The 18181-nt window shown below is 42.3% G+C and overlaps 1 protein-coding gene across 3 annotated transcripts in view; it reads right to left on the bottom strand.

Annotated features, from left to right (window-relative positions):
* AHCYL2 (adenosylhomocysteinase like 2) overlaps positions 1-15242 on the bottom strand; it is a 190559-nt gene extending 175317 nt beyond the window's left edge. Inside the window, exons 1-2 of one of the 3 annotated variants that reach the window (XM_070369251.1) lie at positions 15123-15242; positions 14527-14877 (exon numbers count right to left, since the gene is read on the bottom strand). In XM_070369251.1, the coding sequence (XP_070225352.1) occupies positions 14527-14769 (243 nt within the window). In that variant the 5' untranslated portion in view covers positions 14770-14877; positions 15123-15242. Of the gene's footprint in view, positions 1-14526; positions 14940-15122 lie in introns of those variants that run through there. The other 2 variants (XM_005905267.2, XM_070369250.1) reach the window with 2 other exon arrangements.
* Between the last annotated feature and the right edge of the window lie 2939 nt (positions 15243-18181).

Consider the following 18181-nt stretch of genomic DNA (forward strand, 5'->3'; position numbering starts at 1 on the left):
ATCTGTACAGTTTTAAAACCTTTTAACTTACAACTGATGCTGAAGCTGAAGCTCCAATACTTTGGCCACCCGATGTGAAAAGCTGACTCACTGGAAAAGACACTGATGCTGGGAAAGATTGAGGGCAGGAGGAGAAGGGGGCAACAAAGGATGAGATGGTTGGATGGCATCACTAACTCACTGGACGTGACTTTGAGCAAACTCCAGGGGAAACGGTGAAGGATAGGGAAACCTGGCATGCTGCAGTCCATGGGGTCACAAAGAGTTGGACACGATTTAGTGACTGAACAACTTACAACTAAATTATTCCCCTGAGTCATTCTTGTCATTAGGCTTAATCACAGATCTTTATGCAAACCTATACCATGAATGATCCAACAGGTTATAAACTCCCAAATGACACCTCTTTCTACTTTTAACATAATCTTCCCTCTCCACCCTATATTCTGCAGTCCCACACACCCACAGAGACTCACAGCCTTCTACATAGGCGCAGTGTTTCTGGATCTTCCCATCCTGGGCAAACTTAGGTGACTCAGACAGCATCCAGGGCACTGAGCATGTAACCCTGCTCAACCAGCAATCTAGCATGCAAGCTCCTGAGGGAAACAGAATGACTTTCCATCTAAGCATGGTAAGTACATCAGGCTGCAAATGATGCCCAGGAACAAGCAGTTCCAAAAACAAGAATCCAAATAAAACTGGCTTTAGCACCCACTGTTCTGTAGACCCAGTGGCAGCCAATCTATTTTTGCTTTATTTTTCTGGCTCAGTTAAAAGTACCTTAGACCGTATACTCATCCCATCTCTTCAAAATAACTATGGAGAACACTACTTAAGTCCTTCAAAAATCTGAGTTTCACACATTACCTATTGGGAGTGTGTGCATCTCTCTCTGTGCTGGGGCAGGCTTCAGGGTATCTCTGTGGGTCTAAGTTTGGGACTTTATGGAGACCCCCGTGTGTGTGTGTGTGTGTGTGTGTCTGGGCAGGGGTGTCTGAGTGGAGGGGTCTTGAGGGGTTCTATGTATGTAGGGGAATCTCTGTGTGTGTCTGTCTTTGTGTATCAGTGCCCATCTAAGCTTCTGTCTCTGTTTATTAAATATTGCAAGTCTTACAATGTTTCATTATAAATTTCCACCCTACCACAAAACTCAAAAATGATTTTCTTGCCTCTCTACTCTGAGACTGCATAAAAGAGAAAAAGAAATAAGCCAACTGCTAAGCCAAACTTATTCAACAATGAGTAAAAAAAACTAAGGTTCTGGTGGGTACACACTAGCATGAACCAAACTGCCTGAGACTGTTCATTTCTAACAACTCCTAAGTGATGTCAATGATTCTGGTCATAGATGGGTTTGAGTAGCAAGGACCTAAAAGATTCCAAACTTAATAAACTGCCTTTAACTATGATTAGACTTCCCATGTAGATGTTCCAGAGTCTCCTATAATTGACATGTATTTCAGATTAGCTTGAATGCTATCTTCTGACCAAAAATTAGAAGTTATTTTGTTTTAAATGAGTCTCTGATGAGTGTGGTTTGAATGAACCAGTCCTAAGAGGTGAAGTGTACTAAAAATATGAATTTCTAAATTTGTAAAGCTGGAACATGGAAACCTCACAAAGGTTCTGCTACATTGTGAAGCTTCCTGGGTGGACATCAAACTCCTTTTCTAATGTGATAGACCTCAGTTTCAATGCTGACCTCTGCAAACTGCAAACATTCCCGCTTCTAGTAGTGCTCATACTAAACTAGACTGTATGTATTTTCCTATCTACAGTCCCTACCCTCTCCTTGAGGCCAAGAATAGTATTTTGACTTAATAACCCTACTACTTAGCAGTGGTTAGAACATAACATATAGGTGGTTTTTACACAAAAGATGCTCAAAATGTACTGGGGGAGATTATTAGACAAATATCCGAAAGCAGTAACATTGCTTCTCTAATTCTACAATACAGTAGAAGGCCCTAAAAAGGAACTGGCATTAGACCAGTCACTTTTTCTCTTTCACAGAAACAATAGACATGAATGTAGTAAAAATTTCTGTTCTACTTGCCTCCCAAAGCAGAGTGATCCAAGAGTAGAATCAGTCAAGGTTTACCCAACAAAAGCTTTGTTGAAGAAGACATTTTATAACTGTCAGGAAAAGAAGTCTTTCTTTAACCTGAAGCAGGTAATGTCAACTTTGAAAGGCAGATGCACACAAGTATATACCTGAGGCAAAAAAAAAAAAAAATGCTCTTCCTACAGTTACATTGCTGCTGCTGCTGCTAAGTCACTTCAATCGTGTCCTACTCTGTGCGACCCCATAGACGGCAGCCCACCAGGCTCCCCCGTCCCTGGGATTCTCCAGGCAGGAACACTGAAGTGGGTTGCCATTTCCTTCTCCAATGCATGAAAGTGAAGAGTGAAAGTGAAGTTGTTCAGTCGTGTCCGACTCTTATCGACCCCATGCACTGCAGCCTGCGAGGCTCCTCCGTCCATGGGATTTTCCAGGCAAGAGTACTGGAGTGACATACTCAATTCCTGGCAATGCCTTAAAAAAAATCAGGTGTCATTTTGGAAAAGCTGGTCCTACCAGGATGGCAATTTTAGTGTCTGTCATTCTTGAGTTAAAAAGAGTTTTCACTTACAAAGTTACTTCTACACTTCCTACTAAATGTTAAGAAAAAAAAACTGTTAGGAAGGACAAGTTAAATGGGGGGGCGGGGAGGAGAGAGAACAAACCCGAGTAAGTAAAATATTGAATTTTATTTGGGGACAAATACAGCGATCTTACACTCAGACGGTAAAGCATCTGCCTACAATGAGGGAAACCCAGGTTCAATTCCTGGGTCGCGAGGATCCCCTGCAGAAGGAAATGGCAACCCACTCCAGTACTCTTGCCTGGAAAATCCCATGGACAGAGGATCCTGGTAGGCTACAGTCCATGGGGTCGCAAAGAGTCAGACAGGACTGAGCGATATAACTTTCACTTTCACCTTTTACACTCCAAATAGGCCCTACCTTACATTACAAACAAAAATAAATTCTAGATGGACTGAAGACCAAAAGATAATAATAAACACAACCATGAAAACAGCTTTAGAAAACATAAAATAACTTGTTAATAAATCTGGGGTAGGAAAGGCCATTCTAAGACACAAATATGTAAACCATAGACGAAAAAATGGGGCTTGGGGGACTGGCAGAGAGTGGATGCATGTATATACACATGGCCGGACCCCTTCACTGTCACCTGAAATCGCCATGACATTGTTAATCAGCTCTGCTGCTGCTGCTGCTAAGTCCCTCCACTCGTGTCCGACTCTGTGCGACCCCATGGACGGCAGCCCACCAGGCTCCCGGTCCCTGGGATTCTCCAGGCAAGAGTATTGGAGTGGGGTGCCATTGCCTTCTCCGGTTAATCAGCTATACTCCAATACAAAATTAAAAGTTTAAAGTCTGAAAAAAAAAACTCACCAATCTGACTACATGAAAATATTTAATATAAACAAAGTTACAAGTCAACAAGAAACAGAGTAGGAAAAAACATTTGCAACATATATATAAAGAATTAATATCCAGAGACTTCCCTGGCCACCCAGCCCTTAGGACTTGGTTAAGAGTCCATGCTTCCACTGCAGCAGGTGCGGGTTAGATCCCTAGTGGGGAGAACTAAGATCCTACACGCTGTGAGGCCAGAAAAAATATATTCAGAAAATGTAAAGATTCCTATATGACAACATGAAAAAGACAAGTTCACAGCACGGAAATCTTTATCTATTTTGCTGAATCCCCAGTACTTGGCACACAGAAGTCCTCAATAAATATCTGTTAACAAATGAATATGAATAGACAATTATAAGAAAAAAATATAAATTACTAATATATTCATGAAAATATTTTCAGCCTCACTGTAAGCAGAAAAATACTAATAAAAACAATAGTAAAAGACTTTTGTCATAGAAACTTCCTGTTGGGCTTCCCTGATAGCTCAGTTGGTAAGAATTCACCTGTAATGCAGGAGACCCCAGTTGGAAGATCCCCTGGAGAAGGGATAGACTACCCATTCCAGTATTCTTGGGCTTCCCTAGTGGCTCAGCTGGTAAAGAATCCGCCTGCAATGAGGGAGACCTGGATTCGATCCCTGGGTTTGGAAGATCCCCTGGAGAAAGGAAAGGCTACCCACTCTCATATTCTGGCCTGGAGAATTCCAAGGACTCTGTAGTCCATGAGTCACAAAGAGTTGGACACAACTAAGTACTTTAACTTTTCTCATAGAAGATGTAAAAATATCCAGTATTCGTAAAGGTATAGTAAAAGGGTTTCTATATAATTGATGTGTAAAATGGTACTATGATTTGGAAGGCAACATAATATTATGGATTAACTTTAAAATGTGGATATCTTTTAACTCCAAAATTCTACTTTAAGGCGTCTATCCTAGAGAAACACTAACAGATTTACACAGAGAGAATGCATACAGATAGTTACTACAGCATATAAAAATTATAGTAAATGTGCATCAACAAAAAAGTTTACTAAACAACAAAGCTATAGACCTTGGAAATCAATTCAGCAGTCAAAAAGTATGAGATTCATATACATGTACTGATATATAAAAAGCTCCAAGACATCCTGTTAAGTGGAAAAGCAACCTGTAACACAACATATATACATAATGTGCTTTTATCTATGTACAACTTATTATAAAACTACCAATTTCTCTATGTACAATATGAATGAAAATCTGATAAATTGACAGCAAAAGTCTCTGGGGAGGGGAAAAGACTGTTTGACAGCCAAGGAAGCAGTCTGCTTCATTAGACTGAATTATTTTACAAGAATATATTCAAGCATTACTTGTGTAATTAAAAACTTTTTTTAAAAAGGTGAAAAATAATGTAAATATCATTTTACTGATATGAAGAAAACAGGAAGAACACATTATAAGGATCAGACAGGAGATAAAGTTCCATCTTTGACATTAGTTCTGTGGCTCAACTGCAAGTAGGCAGTTGTACACACACACACACACACACACACACACAAGATTGGCATTCTGAAGAGGGATCCTGACTTAAAGAAATAATTTGGGGAGTTGTTGGTATATAGATGATACTTAAAGGCACAGGAATACCATGGATGACAGGGAAAAAACACAATGGAAAGAGCAGAGGGCCTGGGACCAAGGAGAAAGTGCCCATCAAGACTGAGAAGGAGCAGCTGGATAAATAAAAGGAAAACTTGTAAAGAGGAGGGTCATGGAAGACAACAGAAGAGAGTGTTTTAATAAGAAGTTGTTGTCAAATGCTGCCAAGAAGTCTGTTATGATGAGGGATGAAATAAACAGATGGCCATGCTTCTCAACCTGATGGACATTAGCAACTTTAGCAAGAGGGCATTGTGTGAGTCAGGGTATTCAAGTAGGAGTGAGTTAGAGTCTGTGAATGGACTTCCTGGTGGTCCAGTGGCTAAGACTCTGCACTTCCAATGCAGAGGGTGCAAGTTCCACCCCTGATCAGGGAACTAGGTCCCATATGCCACAACTAAAGATCTCTCAAGTTCAATGATGATTGACAGTCCATGTACTGCAAATAAGATCTGGCTCAGCCAAATACATAGATATATTTTTTTAAAAGCCTTTAGGGGCTTCTCTGGGGGTCCAGTGGTTAAGAATCTGGGGACATGGATTCAATCCCTGGTCCAGGAAGATTCCACGTGCCTCGGGGAAACTAAGCCTGTGAGCCGCAACAACCGAGCAGGTGCTCTAGAACCTGTGCTCCACAACCAGAGAAGCCACTGCACTGAGAACAAAGAGAACATGCATTGCAACAAGAAGCAGCGCCCGCTTGTCGCAACGAGAGAAAGTCTGTGAGCAGAAATGAAGACACGCACAGCCCACCCTCCAAAATATTAATTTTAAAAAAGTCTTTGGAAAGGAAAAAAGTGTATACAGGATACATTGAAAACTTCTTTAAGAAACTCAGCTGGGTAACAGAACAGAAAGATAGGTCAGTAACAGAAAGTAGATACAGGGGTCAAAGGACAGGGTTTTCAAAATGGGTGAGATTACAGCAAGGAAATCTGTAGGAAAGGCTCTGGTAGAAAGAGGAAATAACCAAAAGAAGTTCTTTAAGAAGACCTAAGAATGTGATTAGAGCTCTTGTGGAGGGACTGCTCTTTGACAAAATGAAAGACATGTCTTCCGCTATCATAACATGAGAGGAGAAAAAGATGAACCCCAAATGCAGGCAGGTTTGCAGATTTGGGAGGTACAAAGATGAAGGAATTCTCTTTTGATGGCTTCTGTTTTTATAACAAGTAGAGGGTATATCACTGTTTTTAAAACAGTTGAAATTAGAAGTAAATAGATACCATATTAAATAATTATTTGCAGTGAGGCTTAAAGTGAACTTACTAGAGAATGTATGATGTTACTAGGCAATGCTGATCAAGCATATGAAGCTAATGATTATGAATTTATAGTGACATCGATCTGCCTGGTTCTCTGATTTTCTCTAGCAAACACTCAGCTCCATAGATACAGACAGCTAAAAAGGCAGATGGTTAGGTTCAACCAGTGTACCTCTCAAAGTTCCATAAAGAGCAGAAGTCAACTCTGGCTGAACTGGACAGAAAAAGAATGTATAGGAAGGACATGAGGTAGCTTTAAGAGCAGAGAACCTGCTCCAGGGCAACACAGCTAAAAACACCACCACAGAATGGGCTTAGGAAACACGTCATGTTTGTTTTAGGCCAAGCAGGAGCTGCTGCAGCTTGGGCTGCACAATTATAGTTCAGGGTGCCAGTTGCCACGTTTGCCCCTGTAACTTGATCCTGTTGCTAAAGGCTGATGCTACAAGAAGATATGCTGATAATAGATGGGCAAGTTGTTCAGAACATAGTGGAAAGGTTAGGAAGACTGGGCTGACTGAGAGGATTAAGGGAGTGATAAGGGAATGAGTATTAGGAAGACAATGGCTGACTGGGCATCAGGTAGTGACTGAGGTGGGCACCAGATAGTGACTGAGGTGGGCATCGGGTAGTGCCTAAAATAAACAGGAAATGAGGCTTCCCCTTGGAGAAGGCTAGATCCTGGAGTCCAGATGGTTGCAGAGTAATCTCAGCAGCCCAGGTGGAGTAACTTAAGCAGGTTTCACTGGGAGTTTAATCAGAAAAGTAAGGGGCTGGCAGAGTGGCAAAGCCTCCCACTACTGCTGTGGGCAGTGCTTCATCTCACTAATCCCAAAGGCATCAAGGACTGGCAAAGCCCTGGGCAAGTTAATCACTCTCTTTGAGCCTGCATTTTCTAATCTGTAAAATAATAATATTATTTTCTAATAATATTCATCTGATGGTCATTATGAGGATTAAATGAGATGAGATAGAGAGATACCTGGAAGAGAGTAAATATTCAGTAAATGGTAGCTGTAAATGAGTTATAACTGAAGCTGATAAAAGTTTCCAAGAAAAGGTAGTCAACAATATCAAATCAAATCTTTTAGAATGAATAGAAGGATACACATTGGAGCACAGTAGGAGATAAATCTATAGGGAAGATGAAGCCAGTTTAAGTGTCAGAGTACTTAACTTTCAATGAAAGCTTTGTAGTATCCAGAATGGCTTTAAGGAAAAGCCTGATTTGTACTCAGAGAAACTCAACTAGCCAATCAAGGACGTCTATACACTTCCTTATTTTAAGTTTATACCCTTCCTTAATTTAAGTTCTAAGCTAAGAAGAATCAGGTGCTTTAAACCAACCCATTTCTATTGATAAGACTCCTGGGGGGAAAAAAAGAAAGAATAGGAAATCACCAGCTATTAACGCAGTATCCAAGAGGGAAAATGGCTACCTCAACTGCGGCAGAATACAGTTCCGGAAGTGTATGACTGAAAATCATACACGTCATTTGGCTTCAGTGATTTAATTTAATCAAAGTAGTTTTACTTACAATTATTATAGAAGTCCACTGCCTTCTCCTCTGCTCAGCTCTCATCAAATCTGGGGCCATAGGTCATTCAGACTGTAAAAAGCTCCTATAGAAACCTGATGAAGCTAACTAAACCTCTTATTGGGGGAGTGGAATCTCAGCTCCTGAACAGAGTGGCGGCGGGGTGGACCGGGGCAGACGCCAAGATATACTATTCTCCCATCCACGTCAGCTGTCCCTCTCTGAATTATTTAAACAAGGACTACCCAGGACTACCAAGAAAGAACAAAATCTGAATGAAAATCCCAACAAATCTCTCCCTTTCTTTTTTTCTTTTACTGTGGGGAAGGGGAACACTTTCAAGGAAATGACAAAGACTAACTCTCCCTTTTCAAGGAACTCTCCATTTCTTCTATTAACTGGACGCTAGGACCTAAGTCGTCTCCCTCAAGACATTAAATACACAACTGCAACTTCAGTTCTGAACAACCTCCTGTAACAGCTCTTAATGTTCAACCTTTCCCAGGAAAAGTAGACTTCAGAAATTATACTAATACAAAATATAGGCTGCCTTGTCAGAAAATTCATAAATGTTGACATAGATATATGATAGATCATTAAACAAACTCAGTAAATAAAAAGAAAGGTCCATTAGTGAAATAACAGAAAATTCACAAAAATATACAGATTAACTAAGATTTAAAAGTGCGGTCTAAGCTTTAAACAGAGAAATACTTCAACTGAAAAGCAATGGAGTTTGGGCATGAGAGTTAAACAGATTAGAGTTCTGTTGGCTCATATCAGTTACTAAATGTATAACCTTGACACAAAATCTCTTCAACCCTCAGTTTCTTCAATAAAACAAGGATAATACAACCTATTTCTGACAGTTCTTAAAAGGCTTAAATAAAATATTATGTGTAAAGCTCTAATACAATGCCTGGGACACAGCAGGAATACATAACAGTATGCTTCCCCTTTTAATTTTCAAAATGTTTCATTACAGATCAATTCATAAAGAAGATGAGTCTTAAAGAACAAGGAAAACGTTAGCTGGACAGGGAAGAGGAGCATAGTCCTCTAGCACTTCTGATTTATTCATAACTTTAAAAATAAGAATACATCTCTAATTATCAGTCAATTACTAACGTGAAAATGCATCATTGATCTTGAAACACTTTTCTATACACACATATAAGATCCTCTTCTCCCACTCTCATAATTTTATAATTGTTTGAGATTCTACATTTGTACAATTTTTTACCATACTCTTCGTAAAGTCCTGACTCAGATCCTCTTTACTTTGGTTTTACTCTTTACTTAGGATGATCTAAGCCAGGTTTCAGCAATACATGAACTGTGAACTTCCAGATGTTCAAGCTGGTTTTAGAAAAGGCAGAGGAACCAGAGATCAAATTGCCAACATCCGCTGGATCAAGGAAAAAGCAAGAGAGTTCCAGAAAAACATCTATTTCTGCTTTATTGACTATGCCAAAACCTTTGACTGTGTGGATCACAATAAACTCTGGAAAATTCTGAAAGAGATGGGACCAGACCACCTGACCAGCCTCTTGAGAAAGCTATATGCAGGGGAGGAAGCAACAGTTAGAACTGGACGTGGAACAACAGACTGGTTACAAATAGGAAAAGGAGTACGTCAAGGCTGCATATTGTCACCCTGCTTATTTAACTTATATGCAGAGTACATCATGAAAAATGCTGGGCTGGAAGAAGCACAAGCTGGAATCAAGATTGCTGGGAAAAATATCAATAACCTCAGATATGCAGATGACACTAATCTAATGGCAGAAAGTGAAGAGGAACTAAAAAGCCTCTTGATGAAAGTGAAAGAGGAGAGTGAAAAAGTTGGCTCAAAGCTCAACATTCAGAAAACTAAGATCATGGCATCCGGTCCCATCACTTCATGGCAAATAGATGGGGAAACAGTGGAAACAGTGTCAGATTTTATTTTTGGGGGCTCCAAAATCACTGCAGATGGTGACTGCAGCCATGAAATTAAAATATGCTTACTCCTTGGAAGGAAAGTTATGACCAACCTAGATAGCATATTCTAAAGCAGAGACATTATTTGCCAACAAAGGTCCGTCTCGTCAAGGCTATGGTTTTTCCAGTGGTCATGTATGGATGTGAGAGTTGGACTGTGAAGAAAGCTGAGCGCCGAAGAATTGATGCATTTGAACTGTGGTGTTGGAGAAGACTGTTGAGAGTCTCTTGGACTGCAAGGAGATCCAACCAGTCCATTCTAAAGGAGATCAGTCCTGGGTGTTCATTGGAAGGACTGATGCTAAAGCTGAAATTCCAATACTTTGGCCACCTCATGCGAAGAGTTGACTCATTGGAAAAGACCCTGATGCTGGGAGGGATTGGGGGCAGGAGGAGAAGGGGACGACAGAGGATGAGGTGGCTGGATGGCATCACCAACTCGATGGACATGAGTTTGGGTAAACTCTGGGAGCTGGTGATGGACAGGGAGGCCTGGCGTGCTGCCATTCATGGGGTCGCAAACAGTCAGACACGATTGAGCAACTGAACTGAACTGAACTGAACTGAAAGTCTTAAATCAGAGAGACATACCTTAGAGTTCACTGAGTATTTTGAAAGACTTCTGAGAGAAAGCCAGAACCCAGCAACTAAGAAGTTAGAGTCAGTGTGGCATAATAAAAAGAAATGGGCTTTGGAAACAAAGGCTTAAAACAGGGATTTCAAGTCCTACCTCTGCCCGCCTCTAGATGTATAACCTTGGTCAAGGCACTTTGCCTTCTCTGGACCTCATTTCCTTATCTGTGAAATGGAGATAATGCCACTTATATCTCATTGTGTAGCTGTCAGGATTAGAAAAATGCTGATAACAATTCCTGGCATAGAAAGGGCCAATTGAAAAAAAAAAAAAGAAAGGGCCAATTAATGGTAACTGTTATTAGGGTCAATCTGCCAACTGCCTTACTGAACATTCTGCAAGGCTGTATTTTCCTAACTGGCAAAAGGAACAAAACTGCTCTTGCATTCCCATGACTATATCCAAAAGATTCCATTTTAGTAATCCATAATTAACCAAATAAAGAGCTTAAAGAATTCAGGACAAGAAGGCGCTAGCATGGCTGAACTCATTCTCTGCTGACAGCAACAAAGCCAGCACAAGGTAGATTCCCTTGCCAAAAAAAAAAAGAATCTGCTTGAACATGGTCATTACTGATATTGATGTAAGCACAAACTAGTTGTGGTTCTTAAGCTCACAGATTTATCATCAGAAAGTTTTACCTTTTCTGAAATAAATTCTCTCTCACATTGCTTTCTCTACTGTGGTATGACATTCCTATTAGCCCACTTTCAAGAACACGGGAAAGAAATCCTCTCAAATATTTCTATTGCATTCACAGTGGACCGTATCATCCTATTTCACAGATCACTTCTTACAGAGATTTTTGGTTTGTTGAGTTCACTTACAAAGAAAGACATTATATACAAATATATGATAGCCATGGTGACAAGATCTGTCCCCAGAGCACCACAAGTTACAGGATGGAGGTAGATGCCAAAGATAAGACAGGACTGAATAAGCTGCACACCATATGTTCACTCTTATTAAATGCTGCACTTGGGAATTCTGACTCTTATAAAAAAGTTTATTTCCCTCATGTGACCGAACAGAGTAATGGTACTAAGAAAACTAATGACAGATACACAAGTAGAGTAAGGGAAACCATCAGTGGAGGGAAATAAGCTTAAGATAAATAAGCTTGTATGTGACAGTTTAAAAAGGAGAGCAACAGTCATCAATTACATGGTCAAAGGCAGCTATTTCAATCCTTAATACCTCCAGTCCCTCCCTACATTAAATAAAAGCAGAAGGGAGTGAAGGTCAGAATGATTATTTAAATAAACTAAAAAAACAATCCAGAAAGGTTCAACAAATCAAAATCACACTGCAGTCCCTTGGAGAGGTGACTTTCAACTTTAAGAAAGGTCAGTCTCGCGCACTTGTTTTAGTTGAGCTACTTCAATGTCAAGAAAGTTGAAGGTTCTACCCCCTAAAAGCCGCTCAGAAATGCCTGCAGTTGTGTCGCAGGGCTGCATCCTCGCCCAGAGCTTCGCCTGTTTAACTTCCAGTGGAGAAGCTGTTTTTCGGTTGCAATTAACATTGTAAGGCAAGCTCAGCCCTGTCTTTCATAGCCTTGAGGCTGCTGAGTAAATCTAGAATCATGGGACCCACATTTTAATGCTGGAAAAACAGGAAGAAGGTGGTTCAGCAACAAGGAAAATGGTCAAGAAATACATCTAGAATTAGGAAAAACAGGCTGATATGCTGGCCTGTCGTGTTGTTGACTGCTTTACATAGAAGCCATTGAATTGTATACACCTTTTAAAGGAAGCCATGGTGGTGCACTTAAGCCATGATTGGAGGAAGAAAAAAATAAAATCAACTCTTAACAATGGCTATAATTTCTTAAGCCCTTATTATATGTGCCAAGTTCAACACTAAGTCCTCTACAAATATTTCTAACCTTCAATCATATCAGTAACCTCATTTTGTAAAAGAGACAACTAAGACTCAGAGAATTTAGAAATTACCCAAAAGCTAGCTCGTAGGGGTACTAGGATTCAAACCCAGGTCTGCTGCATTGTAAATCCCATGTTCTAGAGGCCATTTGTTGGGGAACTCCTTGGCAGTCCAGTGGTTAGAACTCTGAGCTTTCACTGGTAGGACCCAGCATTCAATTCCTGGTAAACTAAAGATCCCACAAGCTGCATGGCAAGGTCAAATAAATAAAGGCAATTTGCTGAACACTATTACGCTTGAGATTTAATCTGTACATTTTACACAAAAAGACCCTTAATCACAGAATTTGGCCAAAGTTATAAAACAACTCAACAAATTACAAATGTTTCAGATTTCCAGACTCATATCTAGGTACTACCAGCTTTGATGCTCATGTGGTGTTTGAATGTGTGAAAGTCACTCAGTCATGTCCAACTCTTTGAGACCCCATGGACTATACAGTCCATGGAATTCTCCAGGCCAGAATATTGGGGTGGGTAGCTGTTTCCCTCTGTGGGGGATCTTCCCAATCCAGGGATCGAACCCAAGTCTCCCGCATCGCAGGTGTATCCTTTACCAGCTAAGCCACCAGGGAAACCCAAGAATACTGGAGTGGGAAGCCTATCCCTTCTCCAGGGTATCTTCCCAACCCAGGAATCGTACCCGGGTCTCCCGCATTACAGGCAGGTTCTTTACCAGCTGAGCCACAAGGGACGCCATGGTGTCCATGCTGCCTCTCTTTCCCCCAATAATTCTGCCCAGAGGAGTTTCATAATGCAAATGAGAAAGACACTCTCCTAAAGCATCATTAAACAAATTCCTTTAGTCTTGCTTCTGACATTATCACTATATTTTAGTAATTAGAATGCAAGAGTTCTCTGATTTACACCTTAACAATGAGGCTATTACAATCAAAGTTAGGCTCGTTACAAGGTTTCAACTCAGCTGAGTCCTGCACAGTGAAACCAATGCAGATTTCACATCACTTTCTTGCTGTTCTGATAAATCATTCACAAAACGAAAAACCCAGTATATCACTATGTTCGCATAATACCTCAGAAATTACAGCGATAATCCACAACCTGTTTTTGCAATATCTGCCATTTTTCTCTGTACTGATTTGCCTTCTGAGAGGACAGACACTACAGATAGTCATTGCAAGGGTAATACTGAGAATATCAAACATTCAGGCACATCTACTCCTTGGTGTTCTGAGACTACTGCCTCTTCATAACTATCTGAAAGAAGCTGGCAGCTGAGACAAAATCTGACAGTGATCGCCTTTCCCAAAAGTAGAAGCATTTCTTCCTAATACTTACGGACTATAATAAAAGAACCAATAAAAACAATCATTCTCTTCATACACAGTCTAACAATCCTGGTGACCAACTACTGAGCTGAGAGGACAAACCTCTGAAGAGAAGAGTGAAGTGAATCTCTCCATTACCCTATTACCCTTCTACTTTCAGAGAAAACCTAAGGATCTTGCAGTATGTGGAATGAAGGGCACGGCATCAGTACTGCTAGATGGAAGCGCCTGGCCACAGAAAGGCAGAGAGTCATCTGCTGTACAGAAACCAGACAACTGAGGATCTCAACGCGAGGTAACTACTCCTTACAGAAAAGATGTCCAAACGGCAAAGCTCTTTCAACCCTTATTACTGGGTGAACTCTCAGAAGCAGTAAGGCTTTTCTACACCATCGGGGTCTTCTCCCCGACAGTCTGGAAAATACACACGGGAGTAGGTTAGGAGTACAGAAAGGTGTAATACGAGGTGCCTCTCCTCTCCCAGCCTATTCCAAGTAGTAAGGGAGGGCGCTACCTCCATGTTATTCCCAGCGAAGTACGGCCGTACCACCTGGAGTCTTCGCCCCCCAGCACTGGGGCCCGGGTCGGGGCATCTCTAAGAGAGCCGGTTTAAGGGGAAAAGAGATGTCTCTACTTCCAGCATCAGAAGGGAGGGCGTGGAGAGTGGTGCCGCCGCGCCGAGAGGATCTGCGGTTCCCCACCACCCTCCCTCTCCGAAAGAGGCAGCCCGGCCCCAATACCTTCTTGACTGTGCGCGGCGCCTCGGTGACGGTGCCGTCGGGGCTGACCAGGGCTTCGCCGCCGTCCCGGTGCCTCTGATGCTGGTGGTGAGGGTCGCTCCGCTTCATGGCCGACGCCTGAGGCACTTTCCCAGCGGCCGGGCTGAGAGCCGCTGCGGGGCCCGATCCCGGACCGGGGGCTGGGGGCCGCTCCGCGGCCGGAGCTGGAGCTTCAGGGTCCCCACCACCCGCTGGGGGGGCCATGGCGCTCACGGCCGCTGTGCTCAGTCCCAGCTGCGGCTCCGCCTCGGAGGGGCTCAGGTCCTTCAGCTCCACCTCAGGCACCTTCGCGGCAGCAGCTGCTGACACGACCTGCACCGACATCACCGCCCCCACTGCAACCGCCGGCTCAGACTCTAGCTCCGGCTCGGCCCCGCCTCCCGCCTCCCTTCCCCTTCCCTCCCCCATTCCCCCACTCCTCCCCTCCATCGCCTCCGCTCCCACCCCCTTCCTCTGCCCGCCCGCCCGCCAACTCTCCAGCCAGCCCCGGCCTCTCCCTCCCCACCCCGCCCCGCCCCTCCCGACCCGGCAAGCTCGCGCGCGTGGTGCCACGGAACCTGTAGTGCGCTTGCTCAGGGCCGCACGCGGCGAAAACACCGTGGGACCTCAGCCCCCGACCACCACTGCGCGCTGCCGAGGACGGGGCCGTGATGCCCCCTGGGAATTGTAGTCCCTGTCGCCTTCCGGCTAGCGGGATTCTGTAGTAGCAGAGGAGCTCTAGTCCAGGCGACTAACGGAACGGAGTGAGAACGGGTGACACGACAAAGGACATGAGAAAGAGTCTCCAGAGGAACTGGGGCTTCCGGGGAGACAACGCTAGAAACCCTCCGCCTGGGAAGGTGGTGGAAGAAAGGGCTCTCTACCCTGACAGTGTACGTTTCCTCCCCGTGTGCTAGTCTAAGATCACGTAAGCAGGCATGTAAAGGAAAAGAGGCATCACGTGGGAGAGCGCAGGCCTCAGGCTTAAAGTGACTTGATTTTTCTGCCTCAGTGAAAGGGAACCGTAACACCTTTCTGAACTTTAATGGCTTTGTTTTTAGAAAGAATAAGATAAGACTTTACGTGCTGTGATTTCTAGAACATTCTGGGCTTAGAGTTTACTATCAGTCCAAAAAAATAGAAGTTCGATATTACTAGATAGCAAAGTTTAAGGCTAAAGTCAGACACCACTTAGCGACTCAACAACAATGACGAAAGAATTACACGTTGCCTTAAGCTTAATTCTTTTGCCCTGTTACTTCTCTTTTTCTTTCTTCTCCTTTTTCTCTTTGCCCCTCCATTCAGCTTGTGGGATCTGAGTTCAGGAATTGAACCCGGGGCCTTCAGCAGTGAAAGTAGTGAGTCCTAACCACCCAACCACCAGGGAATTTCCATTCTGTGAATTCACATAGATGTCCAACCTAAGTTTGCATGCCAGTGGCACAAAGAGGTAAACCAAAATGTCAGGGTTTGGAGCACAGAAAGGTTTATTACAGAGTACCAGGCACAAGAGGGAGCTAGTGCTCAAGAAAACCCAAACCCAGATGTCAAACAAAATTTGGGGTGAGGGCTGACAATGTGTGACTATTCTGATTGGTTGGATGATGTCTGGATGTCTGGGGAATCTCAACCTTCTGGTTCCAACGTGTCTAGGGTACACATACTTGTGGTCACATGCATGTGGTCACCATCATAGGTTCTGTAGAGGAGCTCAGAGATAAGTATCAGATTATTATCTGTATCTCTTCAGGAGGAACTGTGAGTCCTGTGACTCTATTGTCCTATTAAATGCTTGAGCCTGCTGTTTGGAATTTGGGGAATACCTAAAAGATTAAAGTCTTTTTTTTTTTTTTAATTACAAACAAGAAACAGAGGACACGGAAGAGCTTTTGTCCCAAAGAGGGTCCCACAGAGTCTTGCTCGGTTTCAGGGATATAATGTAAAATTCAGATAAATATATCAGCAAAGAGTAATACTAACTAAAATACGAATAGTGATTTCCTTAAGTGATGGGATTTGGGGTGAGTTTTTTTGGTTTCTTTACTTTGTATTTTTCTGTATTTTTAAATTTAAAATTTATTTTAAAAGGTGTAAATGTAAAGGCATTTATGGCAGTTTCACTTTTAATAATGACAAGGTATCTGAAACTAATGTCCAACAATAGGGGAATGGTTGTTATTTAGTCTCTAAGTCATGTCCCAACTCTTTTGCAACCCTATGGATTGTAGGCCATCAGGTTCCTCTGTCCATGGGATTTCCTAGGCAAGAATAGTGGAGTGGGTTGCCATTTCCTACTCCAGGGGATATTCCTAACCCAGGGTTTGCACCTGTATCTCCTATCTTGACAGGCAGATTCTTTACCACTGAGCTACCTGGGAGGGAGCCCAGGAGAATGGTTATAATCTTTAAAAAATTAAGTTGGCCAAGAACTTTTTTTTTTAATGATAAAGGGAAATAAATGCTTGTAATAAAATAAGTTAAAAAGCAGGAGACAAATTGCATGTTCTATTAGATTTTAACTATGTAAAGAATACTTGAAAAAAATTAAAATACAGTTAACTCTGACAGATTATAGGGTAGGTCATTTCTTCTCTATTCTCAGAGAAATTGAAGCACAGGGGATCTTATGATTTATGGTTGTTCAGAGAGTAACTGATAGCCCTGACAACCCCAGAAGGCCATTGGACATCTAGATTTGGAGTGATTCTTTTTTCCCTGACAAAAAGAGAGGGAGAAATCACCTGCCCTGATCTCCTTCCCAGTGCTACTACTATCTTGGAAATCTGTTCATTTGTGGAGTTGTTCTACCCTGAATTGAATCTTTTGTATCCTGACCTTCAAACTTTGTATGTAACACTGAGTTAGAAGGCATTTGAGCACTGCCATTTCCACAAAGCCCACAAGCCACCAGATACAAGGGCTTCTTAAGCTTTCTCTTCACACACTGGCTTTCATAATTTCCTTCCTGTTATAAAGAACCAGCTCAGAGCTTCATCCCCCAGCTGTCGGAGAAGAGATTAGCAGCTCTGTAACTGCTTTCTTTCTTGCCCCTAATGCACAAGGGAGCTGTGGTACAACCACCTGGCGTGTGTTGAAGTTCTTAGGCAGCAGCTGCCTACCTGGAGGGCCACTAGACTTGATTACTGAGGGAATGAACTAATTTTTCAATGGGATGTGGTTACAAAACATAAGAAGTTGGAGCACTGGAAAGAAACTGATATTCATCCTTTCTTTATCCAGGCACCATCCTCTGCTTGAGGCCACACATAAGGGTACATTCCTCACCCATTCTCAATTTCATCCTACACACCTGCTTCCTCCATCTTATTACTGAGGGACAGTAGGCACAGCTGAAGGTGGAAATACCATAATGAAAACAGGATGACTAAGCACAGGTTTATGAACTATTTAGTTTATGATAAGGAGTACATCAAAGCTGTATATTGTCACCCTGCTTATTTAACTTATATGCAGAGTACATCATGAGAAATGCCAGGTTGGATGAAGCACAAGCTGGAATCAAGATTGCTGGGAGAAATATAAAAAACCTCAGATATGCAAATGACACGTCCCTTATGGCAGAAAGCAAAGAAGAACTAAAGAGCCTCTTGAAACTGAAAGAGGAGAGTAAAAAAGT

This window comes from Bos mutus, chromosome 4 (assembly GCF_027580195.1).
Source record: "Bos mutus isolate GX-2022 chromosome 4, NWIPB_WYAK_1.1, whole genome shotgun sequence".
Taxonomy (NCBI): Eukaryota; Metazoa; Chordata; class Mammalia; order Artiodactyla; family Bovidae; genus Bos; species Bos mutus.